This window comes from Rhinatrema bivittatum, chromosome 1 (genome assembly GCF_901001135.1).
Source record: "Rhinatrema bivittatum chromosome 1, aRhiBiv1.1, whole genome shotgun sequence".
Taxonomy (NCBI): domain Eukaryota; kingdom Metazoa; phylum Chordata; class Amphibia; order Gymnophiona; family Rhinatrematidae; genus Rhinatrema; species Rhinatrema bivittatum.
Window position 1 is genome coordinate 738767400 of NC_042615.1, and position 25910 is coordinate 738793309.

Consider the following 25910-nt stretch of genomic DNA (forward strand, 5'->3'; position numbering starts at 1 on the left):
TGGGTCAGACCAAGGGTCCATCAAGCCCAGCATCCCGTTTCCAACAGAGGCCAAAACCAGGCCACAAGAACCTGGCAATTACCCAAACACTAAGAAGATCCCATGCTACTGATGCAATCAATAGCAGTGGCTATTCCCTAAGTAAAATTGATTAATAGCCATAAATGGACTTCTCCTCCAAGAACTTATCCAAACCTTTTTTGAACCCAGCTACACTAACCACATCCTCTGGCAACAAATTCCAGACCTTTATTGTGCGTTGAGTGAAAAAAAATATTCTCCGTTTAGTCTTAAATGTGGTACTTGCTAACTTCATGGAATGCCCCCTAGTCCTTCTATTATTCGAAAGTGAAAATAACCGAGTCACATCTACTCGTTCAAAACCTCTCATGATCTTAAAGACCTCTATCATATCCCCCCCTCAGCCGTCTCTTCTCCAAGCTGAACAGCCCTAACCTCTTCAGCCTTTCCTCATAGGGAAGCTGTTCCATCCCCTTTATCATTTTGGTTGCCCTTCTCTGTACCTTCTCCATCGCAACTATATCTTTTTTGAGATGTGGCGACTAGAATTGTACACAGTATTCAAGGTGTGGTCTCACCATGGAGCGATATAGAGGCATTATGATATTTTCTGTTCTATTAACCATTCCCTTCCTAATAATTCTTAACATTCTATTTGCTTTTTTGACTGCTGCAGCACACTGAGCTGACGATTTTAAAGTATTATCCACTATGATGCCTAGATCTTTTTCCTGGGTGGTAGCTCCTAATATGGAACCTAACATCGTGTAACTACAGCAACGGTTATTTTTCCCTATATGCAACACCTTGCACTTGTCCACATTAAATTTCATCTGCCATTTCGATGCCCAATCTTCAAGTCTTGCAAGGTCCTCCTGCAATGTATCACAGTCTGCTTGTGATTTAACTACTCTGAATAATTTTGTGTCATCTGCAAATTTGATAACCTCACTCGTAGTATTCCTTTCCAGATCATTTATATATATATTGAAAAGCACCGGTCCAAGTACAGATCCCTGAGGCACTCCACTGTTTACCCTTTTCCACTGAGAAAATTGACCATTTAATCCTACTCTGTTTCCTGTCTTTTAACCAGCTTGTAATCCACGAAAGGACATCGCCTCCTATCCCATGACTTTTTAGTTTTCGTAGAAGCCTCTCATGAGGGACTTTGTCAAAAGCCTTCTGAAAATCCAAATACACTACCATCTACCGGTTTACCTTTATCCACATGTTTATTAACCCCTTCAAAAAAATGAAGCAGATTTGTAAGTCAAGACTTCCCTTGGGTAAATCCATGTTGACTATGTTCCATTAAATCATGTCTTTCTATATGCTTTACAATTTTGTTCTTGAGAATAGTTTCCACTATTTTTCCCGGCACTGAAGTCAGGCTCACTGGTCTATAGTTACCTGGATCGCCCCTGGAGCCTTTTTTAAATATTGGGGTTACATTGGCCAGCCTCCAGTCTTCAGGTACAATGGATGATTTTAATGATAGGATACAAATTTTAACTAATAGATCAGAAATTTCATTTTTGAGTTCCTTCAGAACACTAGGATGCATACCATCCGGTCCAGGTGATTTGCTACTCTTTAGTTTGTCAATCTGGCCTACTACATCTTCCAGGTTCACAGTGATTTTGTTCAGTTCGTCCGACTCATCACCCCTGAAAACCATCTCCGGAACTGGTATCTCCCCAACATCCTCATTAGTAAACACGGAGGCAAAGAATTCATTTAGTCTTTCTGCAATGGCCTTATCTTCCCTAAGAGCCCCTTTAACCCCTCTGTCATTTAATGGTCCAACCGACTCCCTCACAGGTTTCTTGCTTTGGATATATTTAAAAAAGTTTTTATTATGAGTTTTTGCCTCTATGGCCAATTTCATTTCAAATTCTCTCTTCGCCTGTCTTATCAATGTTTTACACTTAGCTTGACAATGCTTATGTTTTATCCTATTTTCTTCAGATGGATCCTTCTTCCAGTTTTTGAAGGATGTTTTTTTGGCTAAAATAGCCTCTTTCACCTCACCTTTTAACCATGACGGTAATCGTTTTGCCTTCCTTCCACCTTTCTTAATGCGCGGAATACATATGGACTGCGCCTCTAGGATTGTATTTTTAAACAATGTCCATGCCTGTTAAACACTTTTAACCTTTGCAGCTGAACCTTTCAGTTTTTTTCTAACTATTTTTCTCATTTTATCAAAGTTTCCCTTTTTAAAATTTAGAGCTGCAGATTTACTTATTGTCCCCCTTCCAGTTATTAGTTTAAATTTGATCATGTTATGATCACTGTTGCCAAGTGGCCCCACCACCATTATTTCTCTCACCAAATCTTGCATTCCACTAAGAATTAAATCTAAAATAGTTCCCTCTCTTGTTGGTTCCTGAACCAATTGCTCCATGAAGCAATCATTTATTACATCCAGGAACTTTATGTCTCTAGCAAGTCCTGATGTTACATTTACCCAGTCAATATTGGGGTAATTGAAATCTCCCATTATTATTGCACTGCCAAATTGGTTTGCTTCCCTGATTTCTCTTAGCATTTCATCATCTGTCTGACCACTTTGCCCAGGTGGACGGTAGTATACTCCTATCACTATACTCTTACCCAACACACATGGGATTTCTACCCATATAGATTCTACTGAGCATTTAGTCTCTTCTTGTATGATCTTTATCCTGTTGGACTCTATACCCTCCCGGACAAGTGCCACAACCCCACCAAGTTAATCCTCCCTATCATTGCGATATAATTTGTACCCTGTTATAGCACTGTCCCATTGGTTATCCTCCTTCCACCAAGTCTCTGTGATGCCAATTATGTCAATCTCATCATTTGCTGCTATACACTCTAACTCTCCCATCTTACTTCTTAGACTTCTGGCATTGGCATACAGACATTTCAAAGTGTGGTTTTTGCTTGTTTTAACAACCTGCTTTTCAGTTGTTTGGGATAATTTGGAAATCATTAGCTTTGGTGATTTTTTACATGTAGGTATATGAACTATGGTTGCATTTAATGGAACCTCTCTGTTGGGATGCCCTAACTCTCCTGTTTCATTAGTATCCTTCAAGGATACATTTCTCCGAACCATGCACTGCTGAGTGACTGTCTGCTTTCCCCCTTGTTCAAGTTTAAAAGCTGCTCTATCTCCTTTTTGAAAGTTAGTGCCAGCAGCTTGGTTCCACTCTTGTTAAGGTGGACCTCGTCCTTTCGTCCTTTCCCCAAAAGTTTCCCCAGTTCCTTACAAAGCTGAATCCCTCTTCCCTGCACCATCGTCTCATCCACGCATTGAAACTCTGGAGCTCTGCCTGCCTCTGGGGACCTGCACGTGGAACAGGAAGCATTTCAGAGAATGCCACCCTAGAGGTTCTGGATTTCAGTTTCCTACCTAAAATCCTAAATTTGGCTTCCAGAACCTCTCTCCCACATTTTCCTATGTCGTTGGTGCCCACATGTACCACGACAACCGGCTCCTCCCCAGCACTGTCTATAATCCTATCTAGGTGACGCATGAGGTCTGCCACCTTCGCACCAGGCAGGCAAGTTACCAGGCGGTCTTCACGTCCACCAGCCACCCTGCTATCTACATTTCTAATAATCGAATCACCAACTATGATGGCCGGCCTAACCCTTCCCTCCTGGGCAGTAGCCCTGGGAGATTTGTCCTCAGTGCGAGAGGACAATACATCACCTGGTGAGCAGGTCCTTGCTAAAGGATCACTTCCTGCTACACCAGGGTGATGTTCTCCTATTGGGAGACCTTTCTGATCCAAGGCAGCACTGGGGCTGCCAGAATGGATTTGGGACTTGGCTACTATGTCCCTGAAGGTCTCGTCAATGTACCTCTCTGTCTCCCTCAGCTCCTCCAAGTCTGCTACTCTAGCCTCCAGAGATCGGACTTGTTCCCTGAGAGCCAGGAGCTCTTTGCACTGAGTGCACACATACAATCTCTCACCGGCGGGTAAAAAATCATACATGTGACACTCAATGCAAAAGACTGGAAAGCCCCCCTCTTGCTGCTGGACTGCTGCCTTCATCTTAGTTTTATTGAGTTCCTGGTTAAGTTTAGGATACACTAAGGGAGTTGGAATGAGAGAACTTTAAATTTACAGGTGAATTTAGTAATTAATCAGCTAGTGTCCTACAAGGGGATGATTAAACTTTCAATAAGGGCTGGTACAGTATTATGTTTTAGATAAGATCCTGGTTGATTTTTAATGAGAAAGTGCCTTGTGCCTAAAAATCAAGGGTTGAGTGGGTGGGAAAGACAGACACTAGAATTAACTATCTCTGGCTTGCTTTTTACCTCAGACACCCACAAAGTCTAAAGAACATATACCTTAATTTCACTTTTCACCTTTCCATGTGGAAATGGGGAATCCTGAGGTGGCGGTTGACCGACTTGAGGTCCAGGATGGGTCTGAATGTTCCCTCTTTCTTGGGGATGATAAAATAAATGGAATAATGTCCAGTATTTATTTCTTGTGGAGGTACTGGGGTTATGGCCTCGAAGGCCATTAGTCTGGCCAGTGTAGCTTCCACTGCTGCCCTCTTGAAGGGGTCGTGGCAGGGGGACTCCACGAACTTGTCTGGAGGGGTTCGTAGGAAATCCAGGTAGTACGCCTCCCGAATAATGGCTAGGACCCACTTGTCCGATGTTATCTTGACCCATCTGCGGTAGAATAGGGCTAGTCTGCCCCCTATGACTTCTTCCCTTGGATGGGTCGGCTGAATCTCATTGTGGGGTGCAGCTGGGGCCTGCACCCAAGTTGGTTCCCCTCTTGTTGTGCTTGGTCCGAAAGGACTGGTTCCTGCCCGTAGGGCGGGGGGGTTTGATAGTTGCTCCTGTAAGGATTGAAGCGCTGTGAACCTCTGCCCCTAGAGGACCTGGGGAAGGATCGCTGCTGTCTCTTCGTCTTATCCTCCGGCAGGCGCGGCAATGGGGATTCGCCCCATTTGTCGGCCAGTTTCTCTAGTTCACTGCCGAACAGGAGGGATCCTTTGAAGGGCATTCCTTGTGAGGCGCGTTTTGGAAGATGCGTCGGCCGACCAGCTTCGGAGCCAGAGATGCCTTCTGGCTGCCACCGCAGATGGCACTCCTCTGGCCGCTAGGCGCACTAGGTCCGAAGCAGCGTCCACGAGGAATGATACTGCTGGTTCCATGTATTCTCCAGGGGTGGTGTTCCTGGTTTGTGATAAACAAGCACGTGTCACCACGGTGCAGCAGGCCGCAATTTGTAGAGACATAGCGGCTATGTCAAATGACTGTTTGAGGATGGACTCCAGACGCCAGTCATGTGTATCCTTGAGTGCAGCTCCTCAGTCTACTGGAATAGTGGTGCGTTTAGAGACCACGCAAACCATGGAATCCACTCTTGGGCATGCGAGAAGATCTTTGGTTGCCGGGTCCAGGGGGTACAGGGCTGCCAAGGCTCCCTTTGAATGTGGACTCTGGGGCACTCCATTCCAGGTCAATCAGCTGTTGTGCTGCTTGTAACAGAGGGAAAAGTCGAGAAGTCTTTCAGAGACCCTCCAGCAGGGGGTTCGGTTTAGGTTTCCCCGAAGTCCCTGGGCCCGGGATAGCGAGCTCCGTCAGGCATTGGTTGACCAGGTCCAGGAGCTCATCCTTTGTGAAGAAGTGTCTCATGGTTCGGTGCGGCTCTGTCCCCGGGGGGAGCTCCCCCTCTTCTAGGGGTTCGGCTTCCTCTTCAGAGATGTCAGAGTCCCCATAGGTGGGGCTTCTGGGTAGTTGAAGCCTGTGCCTAGGTCTTCAAGGGCCTGGGGCATGAGGGTCCTCCGGTGGAGCATGTGGCTGGACAGCCAGAGGTTCAGTTTGCATTTGAACAAAGGTGTGAATCCCCTTGAAGAACTTCACCCATGAGATCGAAGCTGGGTCGAAGCTGAGCGGCACTGGATCCTTGGGGTTCCCCGTCTGTGGCGAGGTCCCCCTGGCTAGATCCGGGGTACCCCCTAAGGAGCTAGAACTCGGCCCTGGGTGGGACTGGCCCTGAACTGGATCTCCCAGGGCCTCCTCACAATGGGTGCACAGGGCATCTGCCTCCTCGCTTTGTGCGGCTCTGATGTGGCATGCTGGGCAGAGGCCTTGAGCTTTTCTCTGTTTCTGGAGGTGCCATGGCTGTCGGCGCATAAACTTATCCCCACCGGTGCGCTTAAAGTAAGCGTGTAGTTGTGCGTGGAGCTGTGCGCCCGGCTCTGCGCGCGTAGCTTATGCACGCAAGACCTGATGTGTGTGTAAGGCTATGCGCACACGTGCTTTGTGCGCCTAGGTCGGAGTTGTGTGCTCGGGCCAAACGGCGAACGGTGCGGCGAATAGGGCCAAAATGGTGACGGCGAGCACACGGGCAATATGGCGACCCCCTCGGAGGGTCTCCACATGGGTAGACCCTTGGAAATAACCGGGGCTTGGCCCTGCTAGGGAGGATCAACCCGGTGGCACTGGTCCCAGCCGGCGACCTGTGCTCCTCCTCGATCCTCGGAGACCGGTTCAAGCAGAAGATTTCTACCTTACCTTGTCTTCGGCGCTTCCCGGTTGCGTCCTGGACGGTCTCCGGCTGCGGGGGGAAGAGGGCAAATACCTTCACCGCCGCGCTCGAGGATGCACCCGCTGCCTCTCAGCCGCGCCCAAGGGTCGGGGGCTAGGTCCTCGCCGCGATTCGGCCGCCGGACCGAGGCTTACTTCCGAGGGACCACGGAAATCACCTCGGGAATCTCAACTGGGGGAGGGACCCTAGGTTATCACCGCAGGAGAGCGGGGCTCGTCTTTAGGTAGGTTTGTCCTTTAAATTTGGATTTTTCTTCTTTGAATTTGTTTGAACGCTGTGAGAACGTGCAGATAGTCCCTAACTGCTATGGAGACGGAAAATACTGAAGAGCTGCACTTCCTGCAGGGGTATATGTACTAGAGACTGACGTCAGATTGAAATCTGATCCATCTGGAACTACTAGCAGGAGTACACTATACCCATTAATCCTGAGTCCATCTGCTACACGCTAGGAAAAGTTCCATTGCTAGGCTCAGAAAGGAGAGTGCACACCTCTCACAGTACTTAGCCAAAGATATTCAAGGCCAAAGAGGACCAGCATGTAGAACAGCTGTCCTGGTGGCAATATTTAGCATGCCTACTAACAATCTGCTAACAAGGCTTTGCTAGATAAAGTTTGGAGAGCGTTACTACCTGTCTTTAAGATGTGCAAGCATGCTGTATGACATCTGACACTGAAGGGCACTTAGTGAAGGAGAAGTACCAAGCAACCAAACAGCAGACTGTACACTAACAAAGAAAAAGCAGACATGAAACCGCAGCTGAATCTCAACATGTAAGATTCTGCAGCAAGCAACTGTGACCTCTAAGTAATAGAGCTAAGATTTCATACCTGCAGTATACATAGAGGCAGTGGTCATAGTCTTCCTGAATGGCGAAACAGTAGAGGCCTTTTCAGCTTCCAGCTCAGCCACAGTCTTGGACTTCACAGGGGCTCCCTGAGGGATATTGTTTGGTGGAGGAGCTGGGAAAATCACCTTCCCATCCTGACATAAATCAAAAGAAACAGTTAGCATACAAACTTCAGCCCCTCACCCCTTGCTTTTCCATACCCCCCCCCCCCAAAAAAATATGTTTAAACAATATTCTCTGTAATGTAAACAGCCAGAATAATTAGTATTTGGCTTTGACAATTTTATTTAGTTCCTGAGGAGACTTTTTCCACAGTTTTTAAAAAATGTCCTACCCCTCATATTCATAAATGAATCCATTTTGCCCTCCACCCCCCCTACCTGTACTCCCATCCCATGGTCAGATCATTCGCTGATTTATACGGAATTAGCAATTAGGAAAAAACCTACACCAGTCATCCCTAAATCTACTATCAAGTTCAGAAAACCTTGCTCCTTGGACGTCCTCAGTGCCAGCCTTTCCACGGACCTAACTGAACTGGATCTCTCCAACGCCGACTCTGCTATTACCTCCTGGCTAAACATCACTCGCTCCGTGGCAGACAAGATTTGCCCCATAGAAACTAAAGAGATCAATCCAGCCAGGCACAACAAAAAACCATGGTTCTCTTTAGAATTAAAAAAGCTCAAACAAGACTTACAACACAAAGAACAACGCTGACGTAAGGACCCCTCTCCTACCTCCCAGGCCATATATAAAACAGCTATGAACCTTTACAGGATCACCATTCTTCAAACTAAGAGAGATTTCTACGCTAAAAAAATCCATAGCTTCATGTACGACCCTAAGACTCTATTCTCATATGTCGCAACCCTCACCACCCCGGTTCCTCCAATCATCCCAGAAGAAGCAGCCCAAAACAAATCTACAGAACTGGCCGTATTCTTCGATAACAAGATCAAAAATTTACTCACAAATATCACCTCTACTATAACCACATCAAACATCCAGCTGCCTCATGCCCTAAACCCGTCCCTATCCACCTATAAACCGAAGCTGGAATCATTCGAACTCACATCCTCACTGGAGATCGAATCTTTAATCAAGAAAATGAAGCCTTCTTCACATCCAACAGACCAGATACCTACCAAACTCTTATTGACCATCCCTAACACCATAGCCAAACCGCTGGCTGACATTATAAATTGTTCCCTTACTCAAGGATCGGTCCCGGACGCATTAAAAACAGCCTCTCTAAAATCACTACTAAAAAAACCTAATTTGGATCCAGCCAACCCGGTAAACTTCCGCCCCATCGCCAACCTACCATTTATTGCCAAGCTAATGGAAAAACTGGTCAACACAGACTCATAGAGTACCTTGACTCCCATAACCACTTCTTTTTTTCCAAGACTTTAGGACAGTCCTCCAAGCGCTACTATTTGCCAAGATAGACTACTGCAGTGCCCTTCTCCTCGGCCTCCCCAAATCAACCACCAAACCACTGCAGATGATACAAAATGCGGCAGTGAGATTACTAACCAACACCAGCCGTGGAGATCACATTTCACCCATCCTCAGAAAACTACATTGGTTACCAGTAAATTTTAGATTCCTCTACAAATCAATCACCCTAATACACAAATCTATCCATCATCAACTCCAACTCGACCTTGAAATCCCCTTCAAATTACACTCTTCCAACAGACCAATTAGAGATATTCACAAAGGCACGTTGAATTTCCCCCCTACCAAAGCCTCACGCCTTTCCTCGACAAAAGACAGAGCTTTTTCAATAGCAGGACCAGCTATATGGAACAACATTCCTTCAAGCCTCCGATTAGAACCTTGTCTAATTACGTTCAGAAAAAAACTCAAGACGTGGCTATTTCACCAAGCATTCGATGACCCTCCAGACAATCACTAATCATATTTTATCTCTCCTGGACATAGAGGATAGAGGTCCACTATCCTTTTGAACGAAGGACAATCACAAGTTAAAGCACATTATGCTCTAACCTAAATTCCTTTTGTATTATGTTATTATTCCTCCTGCCTATCTTTCTTCCAGCTTTAAGCTTCCCAAGTTTTTTACTCCTTGTTAAATGTAACTTTGCCTTATTCACCTCTCTTGTTAATTACTATTTTATTTATTGCTTCAGTTATACCCTTGTTCTATGTAAACCGATCCGATATGGTTATTACTATGAAGGTCGGTATAAAAAAGTGTTAAATAAATAAAAATAAAATAACATTCTTTACCCCTCTCAATTCGATTTCCGGAAATGCTTAAACACGGAATCACTCTTACTCTCGTTAACAGACAAAATCCTGATGGGTCTTGACAAAGGCAAATCGTACCTACTGGCTCTTCTCGACATCTCAGCAGCGTTCGACACAGTAAATCACTCAATCCTCATCAACCGGCTAGCAGAAATCGGTATCACAGGATCGGCACTCATCTGGCTCAAATCCTTCCTCAACAACCGTCACTACAAAGTCAGAATAAATGATAAAGAATCCCACCCCGTCCTCTCCAATCAAGGAGTGCCCCGGGGTTCCTCTTTATCCCCTACCCTGTTTAATATCTACCTGCGACCTCTATGCCAGCTACTAGAAAGTCTCAACCTTACACACTTTATCTACGCGGATGACGTACAGATCTTAATCCCCATCACGGACCCCCTCTCCAGCACCCTAAAACTCTGGAACAGCTGCCTCCACTCCATCAACCTCCTACTCTCGTCTCAACCTGGTTCTTAATACTTCCAAAACTGAACTCCTCATCATCACTCCTACTGATAATAACCCCCTCATCTGCAACCCAACTCTTACATCAACATCCCAAGTGAGAGACCCCGGGGCTATTCTGGACACCAGAATGAACTTCAAAAAATTCATTCACAACACCACAAAGGAATGCTTCTATAAGCTACATATTCTAAAACAGCTAAGACCTCTCCTACACTTCCATGACTACCGGTCAGTCCTCCAAGCCATACTATTTTCAAAGATCGACTACTGCAACATGCTACTGCTCGGCCTCCCCGCCTCCACAACCAAACCTCTACAGATGCAGCAAAATGCTGCAGCCAGGATCCTCACAAATTCTCGACGTAAAGACCACATCACACCGAAACTAAAAAACCTACACTGGCTTCCCATCCACTTTAGAATACTGTTCAAGACTCTGACCATCATCCATAAAACCATCTATCATAATACCTCACTTCAACTCACAATTCCACTCGAACCCCATACTTCCAACAGGCTGATTAGAGCCGCACACAAAAGGAACTCTCCAGGCGCCACCTTATAAATCCATCTGTCACAAGTCCCTCCAAAAAAGGGCACTGTCCTCCGCGGGACTGCAGCTATGGAACACACTTCCCGTTGACCTCCACCAGGAACATTGTCTGCTCTCCTTTAGAAAAAAATTGAAAACCTGGCTGTTCTCACAAGCCTTCGCCTGACAAATAGTCTCCCCAACCACTATTGAAAGGAACTGTTATGCTTGAACCACTCAGTTAATTATTCATGCTAATCAATGGTGTACTATATCGTTTTACTCTTATGAGAGCTTTGTTAAACTAATTCTTCCTCTTTCAATTGTCCTGTATTGTAATCCCTGTTCATTGTAACTTTCTTTCTTCTGGTTATTGGTTTTCTCCCCTGGTTATACTGTAAACCGGTACGATAAGACTGTCTTGAGCATCGGTATATTAAAAGAATTTAAATAAATAAATTATATATCTAGTCATTATGAGAAGCCTGTGTTAGCACTAATCCAACACAGGTGAAGGTTTAGCACAGTAAGAACAGCCAAACGTTGCTTCCCTGGGAGGAGATTGTTTAAAAGCCAGTTGATATCACAATTATAAAGCTTGACCCAGAGGGAGATGACCCAAGGGAGAAACAGAAAAAGATCAGTTGAGTTTTTATAATAGAGATAGCAAACGCTAGCCTTCAAGTGTCACAAAAAGTTCCAGCTTTCATGTTTTCCCACAGTGAACAGTCATGAGATATATCTGCATGCATTTCATTTGAGACCCAGGTTCACTGGCACAGTTTAACTACATTGAAAACCAGATCTGTCTGCAGCCCTTGAGAATTTGAGTTCACCAACCTTGTCTTATATTATCAGTCTCTGTTTATGGGTGTGGGAGGGGGGGGTGGAGAGAGACAGAAAACATTTAAGTGGCAAAATTCTAAAATAGCTAAAAGCTATTTTGATAAGCAATATCTCACAAAAATGTTTTTATGCCATTTCAGAAGCATTCATAGATAATTCTGTTCTGACTCTCTTCTAAAGTAGTGATCTCAAATCCAGTCCTCTCAGCCATCACCCCCACTGAACTGATTTTCAGGATATGCACAATGAATATTCATGAGATACTCACTCTTAGACCAAATCATAACAAATGTATCTGCTGATTTTGCTTACCCTGAAAACCAGATCTATTTTGAAGTCTCAATGACCAGAGCTGAGAAACACTGTCCTAAATTAAATATAACAATACTTCTCAGCTTTGAAAAACTACTTCCTTTCCCAATGACCACCTATACTTAGTGTCATCTACTGAACTAAAAACAAGTCTCCAATTGTCTATCCCCAATATTAATAAGTGTCTCCTCCAGCATTGCCTCATGAAAACATCGCCTATAGCACCGTTCAAGATAAGGCCCAGGGGCGGCCCCCGATTGGTTATACTGCCACTAGGAAAAAACCACCCTGTGCATGCTCCATTCACAACTGGAGAGAAGCCAAGAAGAGAAAGACAGAAAATTTGGCAAAGACCAATGGGAGTTTGTAAGGGAACCCCTCCCCCAGTTGACCACAATATTGGAGTGGGAGCCTCCACCACAATGCAGCTCTGCTCTAGCCCCATTGGATCCAAACAGTGAAGACTGCTGGGCTACAGAGAGAGAGGCTTCCAAAAACATACAGCAGCCTTTGTCTCCATTTCACCATGCTTTAAATTGTATTCTTTCTCAAAAGAAAGCATCAGAAAACTAGTTTCAGTATTTGAGAAATGTAAATCTTTTTTTTTTTTTTTTTTTTGGGGGGGGGGGGGGGTATTTTTTTTTCCACACAGTTTGAGAGACCTTTCTTTTGGTTCCTAATGCCTACCAATTAATGCAAGCACATGCACAACTAGATTAATGCCGGGCTCCACTGTTTTTCTGAAGAGCCTTTAGGGACCATACAAGAAGTACTTTAATATTGTGCTCAGCTACTGCAGATGTCAACAACATTTGTACTCAGGGGACCATACAGACATATTACCTTATTAATTAGTCAAGTATTTGACTCTTAGTTTATCAATTAACAATTCAGAAATAGCTATTTGTACTCAATCATGCTTAATTAAAACAATTAAGTATGTCATTCCTTATTAATGCAGAACTCATACAGAAACTAGCAGTGTGAGACTCATACAGTGTGACAAAAACTGGGAGTTTTGCATACTTTGTGGTTTGTTGTTCTGCCCTGTGACTGTTTACCCCAGAGAGCTCATTCCCTTTGTACTGGCCACATGTGGTCTTTGATCTCTGCACTGTAATTCAGAGGCTTTGGATGTTGGCTTGTCTTCCCTGAGGAAGATTTATATTCTGCAGAGCTATTGGCCAGAAAGCTATTATTAATCAGGAGACTATTGGTGAAAAAGCCAGTTAGTACTTTGCGCACTAATTGGCCCTTAAGATAAAGAACTAGCACTAAAGGTTCTAGAACTCTCTAGTCTCAGCTGGGAGAATAGAGGGAGCAGATCTCTGTGCTGAAGCACTGTTCAGCTCATATGGACAGCCTTTTTCCTTTCCTTCTAGGGCACTAGAAAAGTAGTGGAAGTGTTTAGTTAACCTTTACTGTAAATCTTTCATAGTCCCTGTTCTTACTTTTTGTTAATAAACTTATTAGTTTGTTAGTATTGCCCGTCTTGGACTGATTAATAATCCCAGTATCGTATGTATTTGGTCTGTGGGTGTATTTCTAAGAACTGTGATACCCTTAGGTGGTGTTGAGTCCCAATGCCCCTAGAAACCACGCCAGGGGCTATCTTGCAGGCAGAAATAAAAACTTTCCAGAGGCAAGCAGGAACCCAGTTGGCAGGTGGGAGGTGGCCAGCGTAGAAGCATGTACACAGGTGCAGGAGGGCCTGGGTAGTGCTTGGCAGGATTCTCCAAGTGACCGCAGGGTTACTCTGAGTGGGTGTTAGGGGTAGTGCTGATATGTTATATGACACAACAAGGACATGGGATGTATTTATTTTAGAGCTTTTTTATACCGACTTTCTTGATACAAATCAAATCAACTCGGTTTACAAAGAACAAAGATCTTAACAATAACAATTAACATGAGACCGTAATTAGAAGAAGTATAAAGTGACAATAAAACAAGGGGATACAACTGGGATTTGGAAATGAAGAGAGGGATAATACGATAGTAAATACTAAATACCGATAAGAGAGTGGGGAGGCTTGAATGGCCTACCTCTAAACTCTGACCTGTTTATGTGAACTTAATGATTGTCTAGGTTTTGCAAACGAAATGGTAGATTAGATTTAGTAACAGTAATACTGGTCTAGGAACAGGGGAAGGCTTGACTGAATAACCATGTCTTGAGTTTGTTTTTTTTTAAAGTTAGGAGACAAGTTTCCTGCCGGAGGTCCGGGGGTATGTATTCCAGACAGTATTAAAAATGTTCATGGACTTTGTGTTTAAACTTAAGAAAATGCACAGTGGTGATCTTAGTCAACCATAGATTTGGTCTACTGTACTAAATTAAACCAATCATAATTTGTGCAACATGTAATGAGTGAAGGAGCTTGGGGAAGCAAAAAAGGAAGATGAAAAATCTCACTATTTTGTTTATATGATAGAAAATGGCCAAAGGCCTGGAACTAATCTTACCCCCTCAAAAATTATTTTTTCCCAGAAAAATATAATCCACCTTAAAAAGGTTAGCTCACTTACTTTCATCACCATGGTCCCTCGCACCACATGGTCCAGAGTGCCATAATCAAATGCCTCCTTCACAGCCAGATAGAAGTTTTCCTTATCGGGGCTGATAGCCCTGAGCAGCTTAGTAATATTGTTGGAGTACAGAGTACTGGACTGTGTAGGCATTCTGCTGGGAAGATCTGAATACCCAATGTGTGTGACTCCCTAGTGGGGAAACAAAAAGCAACAACTCTTAAGATATAAAAATAGCTATTCTGAACAGGCAGTTCTGAGGTACAGAATTTTTTGGTATGATTGCCTTTTAGGAGGTAATTTGTCAACACTGCACATAAGAACATAAGATATACCATACTGGGTCAGACCAAGGATCCATGAAGTCCAGTATCCTGTGTCCAACAGTGGCCAACCAAATCACAAGTACCTGGCAAGTATCCAAACATTAAATGAATAGATCCTAAGCTACTAATCCTTATTGATTGATAGCAGCTTATGGACTTCTGCTTAGGAACTTATCCAAACATTTTTAAACCCAGTTATACTAACTGCTGTAACCACGTCCTCTGGCAATGAATTCCAGAGCTTAATTATATGTAGAGTGAAAAATAATTTTCTCCAATTTGTTTTAAATGAGCTACTTGCTAATTTCATAGAGTGCCCCCTAATCATTGTATTATCCAAAAGAGTAAATACAAGGACTAGGAGGCACATAAGTTACATCAATTCTCAAAGCTGACTTGTGTACATAAATCCACTTTGAAAATTATCCTACCAAATTTACCCCTGCTAAAATGACTGCACAAGTTGTGTGTGAACATTTACACACATTTTTTTAAAATTGAAAAGCATATACCCAAGTTCAAACCCCTCCCCAACTCTGCCTCCAGAAATGCCTCCACTCAGTCCAGGTATACTTATGCATGAATATGACATGCATGTGAAGTTTATCAGCATATCAGGTGGGCAATTTTATAAAAGGCCATTTCTGCAAATAAAATATTTTATCTGCAGATGTCCCTTTGAAAATTACTCTCTGTAGTATGATGTTTTCACACTGGGTAGGCTTCTATTATGATACAATCTTAACAATAAAGCAGAGTTGCTTACCTGTAACAGGTGTTCTCACAGGACAGCAGGATGTTAGTCCTCACATATGGGTGACATCATCAGGATGGAGCCCAATCACAGAAAAGTTTTGTCAAAGTTTCTAGAACTTTGACTGGCACCTACTGGGCATGCCCAGCATAGCACAAACCCTGCAGCCAGCAGGGGTCCCTCTTCAGTCTTGTCTTATAGTAAAAAAATACATGCGAAAAATAAAATAAGAAAACGTAAACCCAACTCCGCGGGGTGGCGGGCGGGTTTCGTGAGGACTAACATCCTGCTCTCCTGTGAGAACACCTGTTACAGGTAAGCAACTCTGCTTTCTCACAGGACAAGGATGGTAGTCCTCACATATGGGTGAGTACCAAGCTGAGGATGCCCGAGCAATGCACCAAATGTACCTAAAGACGTGCAACAGGCACAGGACCTGGGGTGGAATTTGGTAGAGGGCATCCTGAACCCTACCGGGTTGGCGGAAGGATGTTGGTACCTCAGTTCGCAAATAAGTTGCGTAGCACAGACTGGTCGAAGATGGAATCTTGTCTGCCAGCCTTGTCTAAGCAATAATGGGCTGCAAAGGTGTGGAGAGAGCTCCAGATAGCAGCCATACAGATGTCAGCAAGCGGCACAGAGCGTAGGTGCGCTCTGATGTTGCCATGGCCCTGACAGAGTGTGCTTTAACACGGTCTTGAAGCGGAATGCCTGCCTGTTGATAACAAAAAGAAATACAGTCCGCTAACCAGGAGGAGAGAGTCTGCTTACCCACAGGTTTGCCCAATCTGATCGAAGAAAACAATTGAGTGCATTTCCTGTGGGCAACTGTACAGTCTAGATAAAATGCTAGAGCACGTTTACAGTCAAGGGTATGCAGAGCCCGTACTCCTGGGTTTGAGTGGGGCCTGGGAAAGAAGGTGGGTAGTATAATGGACTGATTGATATGAAACTCCGATACTACCTTAGGCAAAAACTTAGGATGAGTGCACAGTTCTATCCTATCATGCAGAAGTTTAGTGTAAGGCGAGTAGGTGACTAAGGCCTGTAACTCACTAACTCTGTGAGCAGATGTGATCGCCAAAAGAAAAATCACCTTCCAGGTGAGATGGCGGAGATCACAGGATTGGAGAGGCTCAAACGGCGGTTTCATGAGCCGCCCCAAAACCAAGTTGAGGTCCCAGGAAGGGGCCGGAGGGCGCAGTGGAGGTTTAAGGTGGAGCAAGCCCTTCAAAAAGCATGTTACGAGGGGTTGTACTGAAATAGGTACATCCCCAACACCTTTATGGAAGGCGGCTACCGCACTGACATGTACCCTGATAGAAGAAGTTTGGAGATCTGACTGACATGTGCCAGAGATAGTCCAGAAACTTCGGTGTGGAACTAGTGAAGGGATCGATGGACATGGAAGTACACCATACCATAAAACTGTTCCATTTGTAACGATAAGACTGCCTTGTGCAAGTCTTTAGTGAAGCTACTAGGACACGGGAAACCGGCTCTGAAAGGTTAACAGGTTGAAGGATTAACCTTTCAACATCCAGGCAGTCAGGGAGAGGGCCTGGAGGTTGGGGTGACGAAGGCAGCCGTTGCTCTGAGTGATCAGAAGAGGGTCCTTCCCCAGAGGAATATGCCGGTGTACTGATAGGTCGTGGAGAATTGGAAACCAGACCTGGCGTGGCCAATGAGGGGCTATGAGAATCATTAGTCCCTTGTCCCTTCACGAGAGTCTGTGAAATGAGTGGAAGTGGAGGGTATGCATAAAGGAGACCGCTGGCCCACGAGAGGGAGAAAGCATCTCTTGGCTGAAGGTGTTGGCTGCGAGTGAGAGAGCAGAAGTTCCCTACTTTGCGGTTGTGAAATGACGCAAAGAGGTCTATGTGAGGGTAACCCCAACACTGGAATATTGAGTCCGCTACAGTGGGGTTGAGGGACCACTCGTGCGGTTGAAAAGTGTGACTCAGCTTGTCTGCCAACACATTGTCCACTCCCGGCAAGTAGGTGGCCCTGAGGTACATCAAGTGGGAAAAGGCTTCTGCCTATATCTGTGCAGCTTCCTGACACAAGAGATAGGAGCCCGTTCCCCCTTGCTTGTTGATGTACCACATGGCCACTTGGTTGTCAGTTTGAATCAGGATGACCTGGTTGGAAAGGTGATCCTGAAAAGTCCTGAGAGCATATCTGATTGCACGAACCTCCAGGAAATTGATTTGGTGTTTGGCTTCCTCTGGAGACCAAGTGCCCTGAGTTTGCAGGTTTGCAACATGTGCACCCCAGCCGAAGTTGGAGGTATCTGTTGTCAAGATTATTTGAGGGTCTGGAGCCTGAAATGGAAGGCCTTGAAGCAGATTGGATTGGTTTATCCACCAAGCCAGCGATAAGCAGAGCTGGTTGGTGATGTGGACAATGGTGGACATTGGCTGAGAAGACTGAATCAACTGCAATTTTAGAGTCCACTGCATTACCCTCATGACCAGGCGGGCCATGGAAGTGACATGCACCGAGGAGGCCATATGACCCAGTAAGATCAGAAAGTGACGTGCAGTTGAGTGTTGTCGAGACTGCAGTCAATGGGCCAGAGAAGCGAGAGTGAAAGCTCAATCCTGAGGTAGGAAGGCTTTTGCAGTGTACAAGTCAGCCCCTATGAACGATAGGGTTTGAGAGGGAACTAGCCTGGATTCTGGATAGTTTATGAGAAACCCTAGGGAGATCAGGGTATGGCACGTGAGACGTAGATACGTCAGTGCAGCTTGCTGAGTAGGAGCCCTGATCAACCAATCGTCGAGATAAGGGTAGACATGGACACTGACTCTTGAGAAAGGCAGCTCCCACTATGAGGCACTTGGTGAAGACTCGTGGGGCAGATGCTAGGCCGAATGGCAACACTCGATATTGGAAGTGTTTCGGGCCTACTAGGAAGCACAGGAATCTGCGATGTGACGGAGTAATGGAAATGTGTGTGTAGGCATCCTGGAGGTCTAGAGAGCAGAGCCAGTCTTCCCTTTGGAGAAGGGGAAGAAGAGAACCCAAGGTCACCATCTTGAACTTTTCTCTTTGTAGGTATTTGTTTAAGTTGAGAAGGTCCAGTATTGGGCGAACACCACCTGACTTTTTTGGTATCAGGAAATACTGGGAATAGAATCCCTGCCCCTGTTATTATTATTATTATTATTATTATTATTAAAGGCTTTTATATACCGACTTTCTTGATACAAATCAAATCAACTCAGTTTACATCGAACTAGATAGTAACTATAACCAACCAACCAAACAAGAGACAATTGAAGGAGTATAAAGTTACATTATAACAAGGGTGCCTTTAACTGGGAGTAGGAAACAAGAAAGGGGAACGAAAATAAAGTGCTGTTGGGAGAGGGGCACTGGTTCTATTGCTCGGGACTGGAGGAGGAGGGAGACCTCATGCTCCAGAAGCGGTGAGTGGTCGGATGTTCCCCACGTCAGCCGAGGTGGGGAATCCGGTGGAATAGAGAGAAGTTGAGGTGGTAACCTTGGGTTAATTCAGCGAGTATCCACTGATCTATGGTGACTGTATGCCATGTTTTGGAGAAGTGGCACAACCAGCCTCCGACGGGAATGGTCAGAAGTGGAGGCTGGGTACTGCTCCCTACGAAGGAGTCAAAAGCCAGACTCTGGACCTGGCTGGGGGGCTGGCTGTAACTTCTGTACTCTAGGTTGCTTGGATTGGCCTTTTTGGTAAGGGGGATAGAATCTCCTTTGCCAGTAGAATTGTCTCTGGGAGTCTCTCCTAAAAGATCTTTTGGAAGAGGACGAGAGATCAGAAGGCAGTAAGGAGAGCTGGCGCAGTCTCCTGGCGGTCCTTGAGCTGCGCCACTGCTTCTTGAATCTTTTCTCCGAAAAGATTATCCCCAGTACAGGGCAAGTCAGCTAACCTGTCCTGTAGTTCTGATCTGAGGTCTGAAGAATTTAGCCAGGCCCATCTTCTCACACTAATTCCTGCCACTGAAACTCTGGAGGCGGTGTCGAAGATGTCATATGCTGACTGTACTTCATGTTTGCCAGCATCTAGACCCTTTTGTGCTAGGGCATGAAGTTGGTCCTGGAATTGCAGAGGTAAGGCTTCAGCAAATTCCTGAATCTTCGTAAACAGGGCCCTATTGTACTGGGTCATGTATAATTGATAGAAAGCAATGCGAAATACTCGCCTTCCAAACGCATCCAGAAATTTCTGTTCCTTTCCTGGGGGAATGGAAGAGTGCGGTTTGAAGCGTCGTGCCCTCTTCTGGGCTGACTCCACAACTACTGAATGATGATCTAGTTGAGCTCTCTGGAAGTCAGGGGCTGGCTGAACTAGATAGGTGGCATCTGCCTTACAGTTGACAGGTGCCACAGACCAGGGTGCTCCCAATTTCTCTTTAAAAGGTCCAAGAGGATGTCATGAATAGGGATAGACATGATTTCCTTAGGAGCATCGAGAAATTGGAGAAGTTCTAACATCTGATGCCTAGAGTCCTCTTCGGTCTGAAGCTGGAATGGAACTGGACTCGACAAAATTTAGCCGCGGTGCGGTCGATGGCCAGTAGGCCGCGAGGGAAAAACTTGATGGAATCGACCGCAAGCAGGTAAAAAAATTACCGTTCGACCGCAGAGCAAAGATATCGATAAGGGGACCCCTGTGGGGTAAAAACTTTTGGAAAATTTTGATGAAGTTCCATGAGGAAAAATTCCTGTCAGGAATCTCTGAAGAGCTCCTTAACCTGCGTGGCTACTGCTGCGCGGAAAAAAGGAAGACTGAAGGGGGACCCCTGCTGGCTGCAGGGTTGGTGCTATGCTGGGCATGCCCAGTATGCGCCAGTCAAAGTTCTAGAAACTTTGACAAAAGTTTTCCATGATTGGACTCCATCCTGATGTCACCCATATGTGAGGACTACCATCCTGCTTGTCCTGTGAGAAAGATCATTATCTTAATCAAGATCAAGGGATTTTCACTTTTTAAATATGAAAGCTATAACATATCTTGGTTTCTAACTTATTTACAAATCTGGATGAACACACATCTAAAATGCCTAGGGACCGAACAACATAAAATGGTCTATTTTATGAGTTGCTGGGTCTTCAGACAATATTAGGATCATTACCACCCTGGTTTTTTTTGTAATTTCTGCATTTGGATTTGGGATTTAAGTATTTGCCTTCTAAAATCCAAGCTCAAGACGAACTACAAATGCAGGCCACAGAAGGTAGGTCCCTGCACAAGAGACGGCTTACAATATGGAGATTACTTACCTGATAATCTCGTTTTCCTTAGTGTAGACAGATGGACTCAGAACAAGTGGGTATAGTGTGCTCGTGCTAGCAGTTGGAGACGGATCTGACGTCAGCACGGGTACATATACCCCCACAGGAAGTGAAGCACTTCAGTAATCTTCCTTGCAAAAGCTGTTATGGATATATGTGTACTGACGATCAATGAAATAGTGAAAACAGGATTCCCCTGACCGATTGATAGTAGCTGGAGACCGTCAACATTCCCAACCGGAAGGCGTCGACACCTGGCAGGGTGGACGCACTCATGTAAGAAGTGATAAGGCTTACCTTGAATCTGTGAAACCCATGTATACTGGCAGCTGGGCGGGATGCTGAGTCCATCTGTCTACACTAAGGAAAACGAGATCATCAGGTAAGTAATCTCCACATTTCCTGTCGTGTAGCCAGATGGACTCAGAACAAGTGGGATGTACAAAAGCTTTACTCTCGGACTGGGTGGGAGGCTGCCTGAGGACCGCGTAAGACCGCCCTCGCTGGCCTGGACATCCAGACGGTAGAACCTGGAGAAGGTATGGAGGGAGGACCATGTCGCCGCTTTACAGATTTCTGCAGGCGACAGCATCCTAGATTCAGCCCAAGATGCTGCTTGGGCTCTGGTAGAATGAGCCTTGACATGAAGAGGCGGTGACTTCCCGGCCTCTACATAGGCCGCTCTGATAATTTCTTTAATCGAGCGGGCGATGGTGGGCCGCGAGGCCGCTTCACCTTGCTTCTTCCCGCTGTGCAGGACGAACAGATGGTCCGTCTTTCGTACTGTTTCTGTCATTTCCAGATATCCGGGCAGTAATTTGCTGATGTCGAGATGGCGTAGTAGACGCTCTTCTTCAGATTTCTTCAATCCTGTCGTGGTTGGCAAGGATATGGTTTGGTTGAGGTGAAATTGTGAGACTACCTTAGGCAAGAAGGATGGAACCGTGCGCAGATGGATGGCCTCTGGAGTGATCCTGAGAAAGGGGTCACGGCAAGACAGCGCCTGTAGCTCTGAGATGCGGCATGCTGAACACACTGACAGCAAGAACACCATCTTCAAAGTTAGCGAACGGAGAGACAGTCCCCGAAGGGGTCTGAAGGTGGATCCCGCGAGGAAATCCAAAACTATGTTGAGGTTCCACAGAGGTACTGGCCACTTCAGTGGCGGACGAATATGCTTGATTCCTTTCAGGAAGCAAGAAACATCTGGGTGCGTGGCAATGGTCTTGCCATCCCTCCTGGGACCGTAGCAAGACAGTGCAGCCACCTGAATCTTGATGGAACTGAGGGAGAGACCCTTCTGAAGTCCATCCTGCAGGTAATCCAAAACAATAGGGATTGTGGTCGCATGTGGATTGGTGCCATGAGTGTCGCACCAGGCTTCAAATACCCTCCAGATCCTTATGTAGGTGAGGGATGTGGAGAACTTGCGAGCTTGGAGGAGTGTGTCTATCACCAGCTCCGAGTAACCTCTTTTCTTCAGTCTAGCCCTCTCAAGGGCCAGACCGTAAGAGAGAATTGAGCTGGATCCTCGTGAAGGATGGGACCTTGACGTAGCAGGTCCCGAAGAGGAGGCAGGGGAAGAGGCTCCCCTGCCAGTAGTCTTCTCATGTCCACGTACCAGGGTCTTCTTGGCCAGTCTGGTGCCACTAGAAGAATTAGACCCCGGTGCTTCTGAATCTTGTGAATAAGGGTGCCCAGCAGGGGCCACGGAGGAAAGGCGTAAAGCAGGGCCCCTGGAGGCCATGGCTGAACCAGGGCGTCGATCCCGTGAAAGAACAGATCTCGCTTGTGGCTGAAGTATCTGGGTACTTGAGCATTGGACCTGTCCGCTAGTAGGTCCATGTCTGGAATCCCCCAGTGATCCACAATCATCTGGAAGGCTGTGGGTGACAGCTGCCATTCCCCCGGATTTAGGCTTTCCCTGTTGAGGAAGTCTGCCGCGGTGTTGTCCCTTCCGGCAATGTGGACGGCGGCGATGTCCTGAAGATTCGCCTCTGCCCAAGCCATCAGCGGGGCTCTCTCTAGGGACACCTGTCGGCTTCTGGTTCCGCCTTGACGGTTGATGTATGCCACCGTGGTGGCGTTGGACATCACTCTGACTGCCTGGTTCCGCAGTCTGTGAGCAAATCGCAGGCAGGCTAACCGGACTGCCCGTGCCTCTAGGCGGTTGATGTTCCAACCTGCTTCTTCTCTGTTCCACCGCCCTTGGGTGGTGAGTTCCTCGCAGTGTGCTCCCCATCCGCTCAGGCTGGCATCTGTGGTGAGCAGAATCCACGTGGGGGAGGACATCTTCGACCCCCTGCTCGTGTGGTTAGACTGCAACCACCACCGTAACTGGGTCCGCACTCTGGCTGGTAGAGGTAGATGCACGGAGTAATTCCGGAAAGCTGGGGGCTCAGCAAGAGAGCAGGGAGCTTTGTAGAGGTCTCATATGGGCCCTTGCCCAGGGCACCACTTCCAGGGTGGATGCCATGAGGCCGAGAACCTGCAGATAATCCCAAGCTATGGGCCGGCTGGTTCCCATCAAGGACCGGAGACGCATCTGAAGTTTTAACCTTCTCTTGGTGGTAAGACTGACTTTGTCTGCCTGGGTGTCGAACTGGACTCCCAGGTATTCCAGTGATTGGGAAGGCTGTAGGCAACTCTTGTTTAGGTTGACCACCCATCCCAGGCTTTCCAGAAGGGCGATCACTCTGTTGGTTGCCAGATGGCTCTCCTCTCGTGATTTCGCCCTGATCAGCCAATTGTCTAGGTAGGGATGGACCAGGATTCCTTCCCGTCTGAGCGCCGCTGCTACCACTACGATCACCTTGGTGAAGGTCCGCAGCGCCGTGGCTAGCCCGTAGGGCAAAGCCCGGAATTGGAAGTGGCGTCCCAGAACCTTGAAGCGTAGATAGCGCTGATGATCCAGATGGATCGGGATATGCAGGTATGCTTCTGACAAGTCTAAGGCTGTGAAGAATTCTCCTGGCTGTACTGCGGTCTTGACTGAGCGCAGAGTTTCCATGCGAAACCTCGGGACCCTTAAGTATCGGTTGACTGACTGGAGGTCCAGTACGGGCCGGAAAGTGCCCTCTTTCTTGGGTACCATGAAATAAATGGAATAATGTCCAGAATCCATTTCCCATGCAGGTACTGGGACTATGGCTTTCAAGGACAGGAGCCTCGCAAGGGTAGCTTCCAGTGCTGCCTTCTTGTGGATTGGACACGGAGATTCCACAAACATGTCCGGAGGAAGATGATGGAAGTCCAGATAATACCCCTCTCGGATAATGGCGAGGACCCACTGGTCCGACGTAATCTCGACCCATCTGGGGTAGAAGAGGGTTAACCTGCCCCCAATGGCTCCGTCCCCCGGATGGATCGGCTGAATCTCATTGGGAGGCGCGGCCGGGCCCGGAACCCGAGCCGGCTCCCCCCTCTTATGCTACTTGGTCCGAAAGGACTGGTTCCTGGCCTGAGGACGAGGCGCCTGGTAGCGACCCCTATAGGGAATGAAGCGCTGAGAGCTTCTGCCTCTGGAAGGCCTCGGAAAGGCGCGCTGGTTCCTCTGGAACCTATCTTCCGGCAGGCGAGGTATTGGAGAGGCACCCCATGTGCTGGCCAATTTATCAAAGTCGCTGCCAAACAGGAAAGAACCCCTAAAGGGCATTCTGGTGAGGCGTATCTTCGAAGGAGCATCGGCTGACCAATTCCGTATCCAGAGCTGCCTCTGGGCAGCTACAGAAGATGAGATTCCCTTGACTGTTGTACGGACTAGGTCGGATGCCGCATCCGTGAGGAACTAGAGAGCGGACTCCATGTCCGCTGCTGGAGCATTGTTCCTGACCTGTGACAAACAGGAACGCGTCACCACTGTGCAGCAGGTTGCGATTCGTAAAGACAGAGCTGCCACTTCAAAGGCCTGTTTCAGGATGGCGTCCAGTCGCCGGTCATGAGGGTCCTTAAGGGCCGCCCCCTCCCTCAACTGGAATGGTAGTGCGCTTGACCACCGCGCTAACCAAGGCGTCCACCTGAGGGCACGCCAGCATCTCCTTGATTGCCGGATCCAGGGGGTACATGCCCAGCAGGGCCCGACCCCCTTTGAATGAGGCCGCTGGTGCAGCCCATTCGAGATCTATCAGTTGCTGTGCGGCTTGCAAGAAGGGAAAATGGCGGGCTGTAGGACGAAGACCTTCCAGCAGAGGGTTCTGTGTAGATGGCACCGTAGTGCTGGGGCCTGTAATAGCCAACTCCGCCAGGCACTGAGATACCAGGTCGGAGAGATCTTCTTTGGGAAAGAACCGCCTCATTCCCCGCAGGAAGTTCCCCCTCCTCGGAGGGTTCGGACTCGTCCTCTGAAACATCAGGGTCCGCCTGAACCGGACTGCCCAGAGGCGGGTGTTCTGGCCCACGATAAGGGCGCGAAGGTCCAGGGGTAGGATCCGCTGGAGCAGCAACAGCAGCAGCAGCAGCAGGGCCTGGACGGGAAGCTGATTGCATCTGTACAAAGGAATGGATCCCCTTAAAGAGATCCACCCAGGAAATGGAAGTGGTCTCTAGTCATCGGGGTACCAAGTCCCCCAGGAGCCCAGGTTGTTCGAGACTGCCTGCTAGATCCGGGGTGGCCCCTGGGGAACTGTCAACAAACCTCAGTTGAGACTGGTCCTGGCCCGAGGCTCCCACTGCCTCCTCACATTGGGCACAAATGGAGTCTGGCTCCTCACTGTGCGTGGCTCTAAGCTAGCATGCTGAGCAGAGGCCGAGAGCTTTCACGTCGGAATCAGAAGGCGCCACTACCGGAGACACCGGGGCGTTCGAGCGGTCCATTGCGCACTGAAGAATATGCTCTCAATACAATAAGCGCTCAATAATATGCGGCAGCCAATATACGCTCAATCCATATGCGCTCAATACCATATGCGCTCAATAATAAGCGGCAGCTATATACGCTGAATACAATAGGCGCTCAATAATATGCGGTCAGCAATATACGCTTAATACCATATGCGCTCAATAATAAGCGGCAGCTATATACGCTTAATACAATAGGCGCTCAATAATATGCGGTCAGCAATATACGCTCACTACAATATGCGCTCAACAATATGCGGTCAGTAATATACGCTAAATGATATACAATATAC

The 25910-nt window shown here is 46.8% G+C and overlaps 1 protein-coding gene across 4 annotated transcripts in view; it reads right to left on the reverse strand.

Annotated features, from left to right (window-relative positions):
• Positions 1–25910, reverse strand: part of NNT (nicotinamide nucleotide transhydrogenase) — a 404867-nt gene that overhangs the window by 286531 nt on the left and 92426 nt on the right. For all 4 annotated transcript variants that reach the window (XM_029577710.1, XM_029577726.1, XM_029577728.1 and 1 more), the window contains exons 9-10: positions 14425–14616; positions 7432–7585 (exon numbers count right to left, since the gene is read on the reverse strand). In XM_029577710.1, the coding sequence (XP_029433570.1) occupies positions 7432–7585; positions 14425–14616 (346 nt within the window). The remainder of the gene's footprint in view (positions 1–7431; positions 7586–14424; positions 14617–25910) is intronic.